The 13,746-nt window shown below is 37.9% G+C and overlaps 2 protein-coding genes across 2 annotated transcripts in view; one reads left to right on the top strand and one right to left on the bottom strand.

Annotated features, from left to right (window-relative positions):
* LOC125776319 (uncharacterized protein K02A2.6-like) overlaps positions 1-13,746 on the bottom strand; it is a 171,111-nt gene that overhangs the window by 50,644 nt on the left and 106,721 nt on the right. The gene's annotated exons all lie outside the window — the stretch shown is intronic.
* On the top strand, positions 1,982-6,385 carry LOC125776343 (uncharacterized). Its single transcript, XM_049448094.1, has 2 exons — positions 1,982-4,172; positions 4,300-6,385. The coding sequence occupies exon 2, from the start codon at positions 5,343-5,345 to the stop codon at positions 6,366-6,368; it is 1,026 nt and encodes a 341-aa protein (XP_049304051.1). The 5' UTR covers positions 1,982-4,172; positions 4,300-5,342; the 3' UTR covers positions 6,369-6,385.

Below are 13,746 nucleotides of genomic sequence, written 5' to 3'. Positions count from 1 at the left end.
AAAATGCGAAACTGGTCGCATCTTCCGTACGGAATCAGCTGTTTTCGCTTTTTGTCAACAGATACATCATTTTGAATTTGAAGATGTAGGACGACGAATGTTTTATACAAAGTTTAGTGGAAAATACTGAAAAATGAAATGTTTTTACGTCAAAATAAGCCTCTTATTTCAATCGCGTGTATATAAAAACAAAAAAAATGTGGTCAATCCCCTTCATGTCTAGGAATCGTACAACAAAACCATACTACCTTCTCTTCCTGTTTATTTCCCTCACTGAACATGACCGAACTCTTCTTTTTAATTTCACTAATTTTTGTTAATATGCATATTCCGTCTAACAGAGAAGTAAGCATTTTAATTGTTTTTAAATATTTTAATTTTCTAGTAATTTTTGCAAAATCCAGACGAAATATAAAATCAAAGCACGAATTGTTTATTGACTATTTTCTCTTCTGCATGTAAGTCATTATAGTCATTCAAAAGTCTACTCTCCGTTCCTTATGCATTTGACAGACTTTTCGTTAAATTTTTGACAGTAACATACGGCTGCATATGCATATTATAGTTAGGCCTTTAGCCTTTTACATATGCCATATATTGAAAGCAATGAACTGTTACTTCAGCAGTTGGACAGATCAGTTTTCATTTCTTCGCTCATTCGCCAATCCATTTTGTATAATTTTTCCGCAATTTAACAATATTAAACTAAATATTAATTGTTTGGAAAAATGTATAAGCTTATTCTAAAAATGTACTTAATTTTTATAATTTAATACAACCGTCTTAATACTCACTCTACTATCTTTAATATTACCGAAATGAAACTGCCGGCGGTAAATGTGTAAATCGGATGTGTTGCGTCTTCGAGGTTTTCATGGTCTTAAATTAAATAAACTTATACAAGAATAAATCAAAATATTATTGCTCATTTGAAATTTATTATTTTAATTCTTATAAAAAACTTATGCTACAATTATTATAGCCCAAAAATATGAAATATTTTTTTTTTCAAGAAATACATTATGGGAAAAAAGTATATTTCTCCTTTTTTTATTTTCCACATACATTTTTTTTATCCAGGACGTTCTTAGTCTATTAAGTCAAAATCATCACTTTTAAATAGTGCCTACCATAAACCTGCACCAAAATTGAAGACTTTCGACCATATTATAATCTATGTTTTGAAACATTCGAAATTACGGTGTAAAGGTTAGTTTCCTTTCTCAAGTAAATGCTCAAGAAAAAAATTCTTATTTCTTGAGCTGTAGTCAAGTAATTTTGACAGTAGATTACGTATTGTTAATGATGCAGATTAGAACAGCAAAATAAAATAAACAAAGAAAATTTATTTATGTGTGTAAGTATATAAATATTTTCATTGCGATTTAAGGGATGTGGATACAACATTTCAAAATGAACTATTCTTCATAATAATGATTTTAGCAATCAGGATGAATTTAATGATTACCTTTGAATTTAGTTCAAGAAAAATGTTTGATTTTCATTTCTTAAGCGTTTTTTAATTGAAGTTTTTACATTTCTTGAGAGCCGGATACTGAGCTTTACCGAGGAAATATGTGTAGCTGCATAAAGTTTAAATAGTATGTATATCAAATATATTTAATATTTTTTCCAATAATTTGGTTTTTCTTGTTCTGAATAGATTCTAATTATTAAAATATTTGCAATTTACCTAACGCTCTTCAAACCATTTACGATGGTTAAAAATTTTCTTCGAATGGCGATTCAATTGCGGCAATTTTTAACGGATTCATTGTCAATATGTGGGTCTCATTCTTACACATCAAACAATTTTGTATGATGAATGTTGCTACTCTTACAATAAAGCTTTTTTTTATTTCAAGATAAAAGTTACTAATGGATTTTTATTAATTGCAATTAATAATCACATGGACTTAATCAATCATATAATTCATTAATCGATTAATAAAATTTTTTTCCATCACTATGACTACCTGAAACGTCCACTACACTTTGTAAGCACGGTGACACCATTGCAATTAATTTCTTTATGTTATATTCGTATGGAATCTTCTTCCGCACCTCTTCGATGTCCAGCTCTCTGAGAGCACTCGCCAACAACTTGGTATAAGGGAACTGTGGGACGGCATTTCAAATATCTTACGTACAGCTGCACCCGGAGTATACTATGGTAGAATCCCCAAAGGTGGTCTAGTGATCAATGACCAGAGAATACTAAAACTATGGAGGAAACACTTCTCCAACCTGCTGCTGCCGTTAGTTCAGATTTCTCCAGACTGGACAAGGAAGCGAAGCAAATGGGTCTGGAAGTGAAGGAGGGCAAGACGAAATAACTCCTGTCATCAAACAAACAGTCGCACTCGCGACTTGGCTCTCTCGTCGCTATTGACAGTCATAACATTGAAGTCGTAGATAATTTCGTCTATCTTGGAACCAGTGTAAACATCACCAACAATGTCAGTCTGGAAATCCAACGCAGAATAACTCTTGCCAACAAGTGCTACTTGGGAGTGAGTAGACATTTGAGAAGTAAAGTCCTCTCTCGACGAACAAAAACCAAACTCTATAAGTCACTCATAATTCCCGTCCTGCTATATGGTGCAGAGGCTTGGACGATGACAACAACTGATGAGACGACGTTGCGAGTTTTCGAGAGAAAAGTTCTGCGAAGGATTTGTGGTCCTTTGCGCGTTGGCCACGGCGAATATCGCATTCGATGGAACCATGAGCTGTATTAGATATATGACGACACTGTCACGGCTACGCTGTCTAGGTCATGTTGTCCGAATGGACGAAAACACTTCAGGTCTAAAAGTATTCGATGCAGTACCTGCCGGGGGAAGCAGAGGAAGAGGAAGACCTCCACTCCGTTGGAAGGACCAGGTGGAGAATGACCTGGCTTCGCGTAGAATATCCAAATGGCGCCCCGTAGCGAAAAGAACAAAAGACTGGGGCGCTGTTGTTAACTCGTCTTTAATCGCGTAAGCGGTGTCTACGCCAATAAAGAAGAAGAGACATATGTAATATGTATTCCATAGTGCTAAAGTTAACATATGGGTATATGAGAAAAACAATAACCAGAGGAAAAAAATCACTGTATTAGGAATAGACTAATGGCTGGACTAATTTCATTCATGTTCGATGCTAAATCACATTATTTTTAACGACATTTTCTACTGAATTTAATGAAAATATCACACATATTGTCCGACATACGCGGTTTAAGTAAGACGGAAAATCGGAAATCACTCTATGATTGCATTAAGTTTTGACATTAATTAGTTATACTCGAATACATATTTCCACGTAATTTTGTGAAGATAACTTACACACGATCGACACATTCCGAATAACGAAAATCGTAATGTTTCATATATGTGGGAGTTGGGGCAATTTGTGAACGCGATGATGGTTTAGTATTGACGCAATGGCTGGGATTTAGAATAGCATCCCCTGATGTTGGGGATAAAATTAGTATGTGCAAATACGGGAGATCCTCCAGATCATGAAATAATTGCCGCTGACTTATGGTTTTTGAGATATTTGCATTTAAAGTTTAAAAATTCAACTATTTAAAACGCGTGTTTCTCCGATTTATAATTCATTTTGCACTTACATTTTTAACTTTTATATCCACTAACTCTTCACTTATTCGTTTCTAACTATTTGTTTTATATTATACATATAGTGCCAAAATAACTTTTATCCAATATTTAACTATATCTATCTCGGTTAGATTTAGTTGTTACAAACAACTGTTAGGAAAAAATAATATTGTACTCTGAAGCAATATGTTGTGAGAGTTTAAACACATTTTCATTCATAAACGCAAGCGCATCACCAACAAGCCAAATAATGCCACAAATCTCAAAAGCATCAAAACATACATATACATATATTATATGTTAAAACTTGTATGTATTTGGGACGATTATTTTGCGATGCTGGTGTATTGACATTTATATACATATGTACATCAGTGGTCGGCATTTCTTAGCAAAATTTTGCAAACCAACTTCACACGTATGCTTACGCTCTATCGTTCAGTCGTTGTCGAACCAGCCATAGATAACTTGATACGAGACTCTTTGGTTCGAGAGAGAGCTGTAAAAAATCGCATTTTTTATAACATTTGCCAATGATGCCACTGCTGAAAAATATTAGATTGGGTATATAATAAATTATACAAAACACTAAATTAAACACTTTGAAAATGCATACATATATAAATGCTAAAATGCAAAATCATTAATTAATTTACATAAATATTTATTTTGCCAAAATATGTTCGCACAGTTCAATGAAATTTCATTTCACATTAATTTCGTCAAGTAATTATAACGCTGCTCGTCTGGCATCCCGCCTTTTTGACTAACTGCTGATTGTCGTCACCCTGATTGTGTTTTGTTGCCAGCTCAGAAAACAGATCAGAGTGCCCTGCCAGCTGACAAGCGAGAGAGCAAGAAAAGAGATTCTGATCAAGTTATCTATGGAGCCAGCAACTAATGAACATCATGCAAGACTATAGCACAAAACCAAATATGCCCTGTGAGAAATATTTTATGATTCTAAATGCCTTTGGTGCCATGCAATGCCTTTTATGTTCCAAGTCTTTAAAAAATAATAGGGAATATATTCTTAAAACACATTTCGTTAATTTTCATTCTGATATTAATTAATTAGATGAAAAAGAACGAAAATGTCTTTTTAAAGAAAAAAAAATATATTTTTTTGCAAAAAATATCTCATTGGTTACGTAAATACGAATACTTAGATTATGTTTTATTAAATATTGTACGTATCACCTAAAACTAAGCGAGATAGATATAGGGTTATATATATATATTTATTGTTACAAAAAGTAGTATTAAGTTGTATTTGTATTGCTATATGCATCCCTTATTATGAACAATAGCTGTAGGTATATGGAATAGCATTTGTCTTGTTGTAGACATCTGGCGCCGCGGCTGTCTGCTTGTCGAAACAATAGACATCTGGCGCCGCACTGTCTGCTTGTCTACTTCAACAATTGCTGAGTCTGGCGCCGTATAGCCGTATGTTCTGGAAATTTCCAGGCGCAATATTCTAGAAGGACACGTCGGCATCAGCGAGAAGTGCGTGGCTATATAAGCCGTGGCAGCGCCAACGTAATCAATCAGTGCTAAGAGTAAACTGCTATAGTGTAGACGAGTTGTGAAATAAAGAGTTGTTGAATTAAATTAAACAGTGTTGATTTTATTTGTCAATCCAGAGATACGAACCTAACAAAGTAAACTAGCAAGAGTAAATTCGTAACAATTGGTGTCAGAAGTGGGATTGTCAAATAATCCAAATTCAAAATGGTTAAATTCGGAGAATTGAGAATTCAGCAATTAAAAAAGGAACTGGAGGGGCGTAATTTGCCGATAAGCGGGCAAAAGGCGGATCTGCAGGCACGATTACGTGAAGCAATGGAAGCGGATGGAATTAATGTCGACGAATTCGAATTTGATGGCCCAGAAACTTCTACAAAGGTAGAAGAAAAAGTAGAAGAACAACGAACATCATCAAGTGTGGACATGAACATGCTGTTAGTGGCTATTAAGCAAATGGCAGAGAATGCAGTGCAAACCGAAAATCGTCTGGCACAGCAAATAGCTGAAAATACATCACAGTTAGAGTCTCGCCTTACACAACAACATCGTTTGGTACAACAGATCACGGAAAATACTACACAACTACAAAAACAAGTGCAAGAGAAATTTTCAAAATTTGAAGACGAATTAAGCACTTTAAAAAATGACGAAGAAAATTTAAAAGCAGAAGTTCTTCAATTAAGTAATCGTGTGCGAGAACTGCAACTGCATGGCCCTGCACCATCAACAAATAATCAAAGATTGAAGGCACCCACATTCGATGGAAGTATTCCATTTCAAATTTTCAAACTTCAGTTTGAAAAGACAGCAACGGCCAATAACTGGAATGCAGCGGACAAAGTAGCGTCCTTGTTTGTATCATTGAAAGGACCTGCGGCAGAAATCCTTCAGACTATTCCAGACTGTGAACGGGACAACTATGAGGCATTGATGAGTGCGATAGAAAGACGATATGGTAGTGAGCACCGGAAACAAATATACCAGATCGAACTGCAAAATAGGGGCCAGAAGATGAACGAGTCATTGCAAAAGTTCGCAACTGAAATAGAACGACTGGCTCATTTGGCAAATGCAGATGCACCTGTGGATTACATTGAGAGGGTAAAAATTCAATGTTTCATAAATGGAATTCGTGATGTGGACACTAAACGCGCCACATATGCATTGCCAAAGGAACGTTTGCTGAAACGGTTTCGTACGCCCTCACACAGGAAAGAGCTTCGCTACTAAGTAAACCAGCACACAAAGTACAAAAGGTTGAAATGGAACAACCGGCGCTGATGGAAGAAATATTGAAGACTCTGAAGACAATTGCTGCACAGCGAGTAAATACAACAGGCAGATGTTTCAACTGTAGAAAAGCGGGTCACTTTGCCCGAAATTGCAAGATAAAAGTAAACTTATCAAAATGGAAACAACCAACAGAATATCGAAAGGGGATTCACCACAAAAATGCGGATGTATTATCACGTCGCCCTTGTCCACTGGAATGTAAACATTGCTCCAAATCAGAAGGAAAAGAAGGTATAATCGACGTGCGATTACTGAATATAGAACCTGAAGATGATTGGACTCCTCACCGCATCAGAATCAATCAGCTGGAGGACCCTGATCTTGCAAAGCTGATAATAGCCAAAGAAAATGGGGTACGACCACCAAAGGAACAAATAAGTAACGAGAGTCCAACGGCAAAAGCATATTGGGCCCAATGGAACAGCATAAACCTCGTTAATGGATACCTTCATCGTACCTGGGAAAGCGAAGATGGCAAACAGTCTCGTCTGCTGATCATAGTACCGAAGTCCATGATCCCGAAAGTATTGAAAGAATATCACAATGGACCTAGTGGAGGGCACCTTGGGATTACAAAAACTATAGAGAAGATTAAACAACGGTTCTACTGGATCGGTTGTCGAGATTCCATAGCAGAATGGATAAGTAATTGCGTAGAGTGCATGGCAGCTAAAGGTCCTAAAGCCAAGAGTCGCGGTAGGCTACAACAGTACAACGTGGGATCACCATTTGAACGAGTCGCAATGGATGTTGCAGGTCCGTTCCCAACCAGTACGGCCGGAAACAAATATCTACTGGTTGTCATGGACTATTTCAGTAAATGGCCAGAAGTATATGCCTTACCAAACCAAGAAGCGAAGACAATAGCCGAAGCGTTTGTAGAAAATTGGATAACAAGGTTCGGAGTGCCCGTCGAATTACACTCAGATCAAGGCAGGAATTTCGAATCTTCCATTTTCCAAGAAGTCTGTACATTATTGGGCATCCACAAGACACGGACAACAGCGTTACATCCACAATCAGATGGAATGGTGGAGAGATTCAACCGAACGCTCGAAGAACATCTGCGGAAAATCGTTGATAAAAATCAACAGAATTGGGACAAGTGCATCCAGATGTTCCTGCTGGCGTATCGTTCAGCGAAGCACGAGACAACTGGTTACACGCCAGCAAAGATTATTTTCGGATCTGATCTGCGACTCCCTGCTGATCTTAAGTTTGGAACGAATCCTACAGCTGTAAGAAATGATGGAGATTATTGTTCTGCCTTAAAGGAAGAAATGAATGAATTGCATCTAATGGTAAGACAGCATACGCATCTGATGAGCAATAAGATGAAGGACCGGTTCGATCAAGCGGCAAATTCAAAAGGTTTTGAAGAAGGTGATCTGGTCCTGTTGTACAATCCACTTCGAAAGAAAGGCTTGTCCCCAAAACTGCAGACAGCCTGGGAAGGACCCTATATGGTGATGAAACGACTTAATGACGTGGTATACCACATACAAGGAAATGGAAAAGCACGATGTAAAATGAAAGTAGTACACTTGGAGAGGCTCGCCCCATTTGGTTCAAGAGGATTTGTGCCTAATCGGGACGATTAGGCTTTAGTGGAGGGCAGTGTTACAAAAGTAGTATTAAGTTGTATTTGAATTGCTATATGTATCCCTTATTATGAACAATAGTTGTAGGTATATGGAATAGCATTTGTCTTGTTGTAGACATCTGGCGCCGCGGCTGTCTGCTTGTCGAAACAATAGACATCTGGCGCCGCACTGTCTGCTTGTCTACTTCAACAATTGCTGAGTCTGGCGCCGCGGCTGTCTGCTTGCGTCTGGCGCCGTATAGCCGTATGTTCTGGAAATTTCCAGGCGCAATATTCTAGAAGGACACGTCGGCATCAGCGAGAAGTGCGTGGCTATATAAGCCGTGGCAGCGCCAACGTAATCAATCAGTGCTAAGAGTAAACTGCTATAGTGTAGACGAGTTGTGAAATAAAGAGTTGTTGAATTAAATTAAACAGTGTTGATTTTATTTGTCAATCCAGAGATACGAACCTAACAAAGTAAACTAGCAAGAGTAAATTCGTAACAATATATATATATAAATGATCAGTTAAAATCACACCCTTGCACTTACCACTTGCTTTGAAATTTCACCTTGTTTGGGAGTAGAAACGCTCGTGGCTTATATTAATTCTTTACTTTGGAATTTATTTCAATTTTTATATTAAACACGACAAATGCTTTAACCACTTATTAAGAATATATACATCGGGTTTGTAAAAAATATAGTTCATCAGATTTATGCCGACACGCAAATATTTTTGTCAATCGGATTAGAATAGAAAAAGGTTCACAAGCTTAAATGCTGACACGCAACTGTTTTGATCACTAGCTAAGGATGCGTAGCAGGACGGCGATCGAAATTGGCAATGTATGGGCCAGCATTTAAGCCAGCATTAATTTAAATCAAACTGAACTGCTGTGCAGCGGGGACGATATCTTTTGTTACCTGGCATCCCGCTCCGTGTAATCAAGTTTGGTGTGTATTTGATTTTGTAGGTGTGAGATGCTCCCACATGTGGGTTGTATTGATGTTGATTGTGGTAATGTCAAGGTGAGTGGTGAGTGTAGCGTTTTAGCGATGTGTGTAGGTAAGGTTTGGGGCAGGCGACTAAGACCCATTTAGTTATCCCTGCCCCCCTAGGCGAATAGTTTAGCCTTCGCTGTCTCATTATGTGGCCACCAGACACGGGATAATGATGGCCCTATTGCTCGACGGAACTGTGCATCCCGGCATAATGGCGGTCGTAGTACTGTGCCGCGGTTGCGTTCGGCGGGATGTTGACTGATGTCGTTCCAAGTGGTTCGGTGCAACATGGTGTGATGCGGCCGCATACAAATCTGGCACAGGTTGCCCGAGGTACAATCTTCTGGCTGGTGGGTAGGCGTCAGGCAATTAAGACAATGGCCGCGCTCCTGGACGACCAGGTGCAGCTGAGGTGGTAATCCCTTAAAGATGGCGCATTGTGGCAACCGGTGGGGTCGACGACATATAGGGCATCGAAGATGTTGTGGGTCTGCTACTAGTGTGGGTGTTGACGTCAATGCTACCGTTCCACTTCGAGGAGCTGTTGGTGTGGTGTTTCGGGGCGCTGCAACTGGGGCAGCCGCTTGGCGTGGCACATTGACAGCCGAACGAGTGGTTGGTGTCGGGGCTGTTGGCATGTCTGCATCCATATTGATCTGTATGGAAGAGTATTAGTTGAATTGGAATTTTGTTGCATATGGGGCATATAAACATTGCTGCCACGTATTGCGGCATGAAGGGGTCGTTATGTTAATCGACCACTTATATTGTTTTGGGTGTTATTTTTAGATTTATATATAAATATTTTTTTTTATATTCGGTTTATTTGAGCGGTTTATCTGTTTTTGTTTCGCGGTTATCGGCGGTCGGTAAGAAGCATAGTTTGACGAGCGGTCTTGTTAGCTTTCCTGATTGAGTACGGAGATCGACTACGCGAATATGACCGTCAGAGCCTGGGTAAAGCTTCTCTATGCGGCCCAGCCGCCATTCGGTAGGTGGCAGGCAATCGTCGTGAATCAGGACACAATCTCCAACTTTTGGCTCATTTTCTGTACTTTTCCATCGGTACCTCTTTTGTCCTTTATATAGTCTTCTTTCCATCGGCTACTGAAATTATGATGAAGAATTTTAATTCTTTCCCATTTATTTAATAACGATGGCGACTCCACGCCTGGCTCAGGTGCGGCCAGAATGGGTGCTTCTTTTAGAAAATGCTTTGGAGTGAGGTCGGAGGTGAGTTGAGAATGGCTTCGATTTTAGCTAATAATGTCGTTAATTCTTATAATTAAATTTGTAGCTGCCGGCTAGCTTCTTGAAATGAGATTTGAAGCTCTTTACAGCTGATTCCCATAAACCACCCATATGAGGAACGCTTGGAGGTATAAATTGATACCTTGGGGGCGTACTTTTGTACAATGTCAGGGAACACTTATTTTAAGAAATCCACATACTGTTTTTCTGTGGCTCGTTGAACTCCAATGAATGTTTGGCCATTATCGCTCATGATTTTGGATGGGAAGCCACTTCGAGCAATGAAGCGAGCAAATTACGCAAGAAAAGCATCTCTCATCAGTTTAGTACATAGCTCAAGGTGAACTGCCTTTCTCGTGAAACAAACAAAGACAGCCAGATAGCCTTTCATAACAGTGAGAGATCTTAGCATCGACGCCTTTATTTGACAAGGCCCAGCAAAATCAACACCTTTCGTCGTGAAAGGCAGAGCGAAATTGCAGCGTTCAGGTGGAAATGCTGCCATAATCTGCATGCGCATTTTTTGCTTATGGATAGTGCAGATCTTGCACATGAAAATGCATTTCTTGATTTGGCGCTTAAGACGAGGAATATAATACTCTTGGCGTACCATATGTTGCATGAGGCGCTGTTCGGCGTGCAGCATTAATATGTGGATGTAATTCAGTATTAAGGTGGCAAAAGGTGGCTTAGGTATAATTATGGGGTGGCGTTCGTTGTAAGTCAGGGTTGAATTAGCGAGCCACACATTGGCGCGAAGCAGACCTTTCGTGTCTAAAAATGGGTTTAGAACTAAGAGTGAGCTATTATTATCAATCGGCTTCGACTCTCTGAGTAATGATGCGCTAAGCGCGACCTTTGCTTTTTGTAAGTCTGGTTACGTCAAGATATCGCACTGCGACTACTCTGAGGGCTCGGGAGAACGATGAAGCCGTGGAATTTGTATCTGCGTTATATCTTTTAGATTATTAGCAAACTGAAACCACTTTTCTAAGCGAAGAGGTTTCACTTGTTCGTCCCAGTCTGTTCCGTCTAGCCATAATTCTTGAATCAGGATTTTCGCTTGTATCATAATTGGCGAAAACCATCCTGCAGGGTCGAAAAGTTTTTCCATTGAGGATAAAATTTGTTTCTTTGTTATGGCGGATAAAGCGGATATGGACTCTGACGTGTATGAGAACTGGTCCGATATCGCATTTCCATGCCCATATCGATGCCCAGTGTTTTTGTTGTACTTTTGTTTTTCGAATATAAGAAAATTGGTATCCAACAAATTGTCGTTTGGTATATTTTTAAGATTTTTTTTAGAGGAAAGCCTGCGGAGTTGAGGGCCTTTATCACTTGTGATAAGGAGTCGTATGCTTGTGAGAGGCTGTGGCTGCCAGACAGGATATCGTTTACATACGTTTGTGTTTTTAAGACTTGTGTTGCCAGAGGAAATTCTGACTTTGTTTCTTCTGCCAGTTCGTGTAGTGTACGAATGGCTAGATATGGGGCACAGTTTACGCTAAAGGTAACTGTTTTCAATTTAAAGTCGCGTAGTGGACTATTGGCAGATTTTCGGAAAATAATCGGCTGAAAATCTTGATTATCTTTATGTACTATTATTTGTCGATACATTTTTTCGACATCCCCATTGAAAACGTATTTGTATATATGTCAATTTAATATGAGGAGCATTAAATCTGGTTGGAGTGTAGGTCCCGGGAATAGAATATTATTATATCGGGAATTCCGCGAGCTTGTGGATCTGGAGGCATTAAAGACCACTCTAACTTTTGGTGTTTTTTTGTCAGGCTTTACTACTGCATGATGTGGCAAGTACTTATAATAGGTAAAACTTTACAAATGTATTTGTGAATCGGTTACCAGGGGATATTTTGATTTATGCTTGTATAAGTTTTTTAAATTTAAGACTTCGCCCATTCGCCAATATATTGTAATCCATAAGCAATAAGGAGTCTCCACAGGCCAAACATATGGGGAATGTTTAGTTTAGTATCCCATTTTGAAGAGGTTTTGCGCAAAGGGGGAGGGGGCTGGGAGCTATCCCCCTCATTTGAAAGGTAATGAATGGAGCTTTTGAATAATAGCACCCTTCCCCCCCTAGGATCACGGGGGGCTCTAGGGCAGCCTCCTGAAAATGGTGTAAAATCGTAGTTTTTCCTTACAATTTTCACTAATTATTATAAAATTTATGTATTTTTACGCACAGAGTGACTCTATGTTTATTATTTTTATTATTTCAATGAATTAAAGTGGAAATCCACTTTATATAAATAATAAAAACACTGAAAATTCAAAATTGTATATGTATCGGTAGTTGAAGTACCAAGATAACCCAACCAACCATTTATACAAGACCCCCTAAATAATAAAATTGGGTTTTCATCGCGCGATTTTTTATTTCAAAATTTGAATATATTTTCAGCATAATATACTACATTGAAACAAGCGCCACAGGCGAAAATTTGGAATAAAAAATCGCGCGATTTTTTATTCCAAATTTTCATTATATTTTCAATATAATACATAAATTACATTCAAACAAGCGCCGCAGTATATAAGACCTAGCATTTTGATTCGTTGGGTTATTACTATCTTCCTTCTGTGCTTATTTTCTTCGTCGTTTGACAGTTCATATTCAGTAATTTTGCTTACATTTCAAGGAACAATATAACACGTAATTGAAAGCTGTTTAATTTATTAAATTGTACATAAAATTGCAACTTAAAATCCATAATTTATCATTAATTCAATTAAATATATTTCAAAGAATATATTTAAATTGGTTAAATTTTTTGCAAGCAGTGCAACAAAAACGTCAAAAGAAGAGAGCCATTGTTTGAGCAAATGTGAAAATGTGCGTTTTTTGCTTAAAAAAAAAATTAACATTTAACAATAAATTTACATTTAAACCAAAGTTTAATTCATTAGCTATCCGTGCTATATAAATTTAAAAAAATCCGTGCACGCATTTAAGAGGAATAAGCAGTGAAAATGAGATACTAAACTAAACCCAACCCAAACATGCAGCAATACAGTTAGCATAAAAAGCATGCCTGAAATATTAGCATTTTGCTTCTTTTTTACATGTTTACATGCATTTATTGTAATTGATATGAATATCATTTTGCGAATTTTTATATTATAAATTATGCTATTATGCAAAAAATATTAATAAATAATGTGCAAATGAGCTACTTTTTAAATATTTCTTATCTATATCTACATATATGTAGGAGACTCATTTGAATTCATCTCCTTTATTTTAATTCACTTCACTTCACTTTACTACTAGTAGTTTATTTTTATTTTAAAGAAGCACAGTGAGTTCCGATCGTCTCAATGCCGTTTTCTCAACTGAACTCTACTTGAGCGAGCACAGCGCTCAATGACCACGCATTCCACATAACGGTTCCATAGCAGTTGTGTTCTTTCTTAGTTCGCGGAATATGATCGGACCTCACTCAGT

The sequence above is a fragment of the Bactrocera dorsalis genome, chromosome 2 (genome assembly GCF_023373825.1).
Source record: "Bactrocera dorsalis isolate Fly_Bdor chromosome 2, ASM2337382v1, whole genome shotgun sequence".
Classification (NCBI taxonomy): domain Eukaryota; kingdom Metazoa; phylum Arthropoda; class Insecta; order Diptera; family Tephritidae; genus Bactrocera; species Bactrocera dorsalis.
Note: the sequence above shows the minus strand (reverse complement) of the source record. Positions and strands in the feature narration are given on the sequence as shown.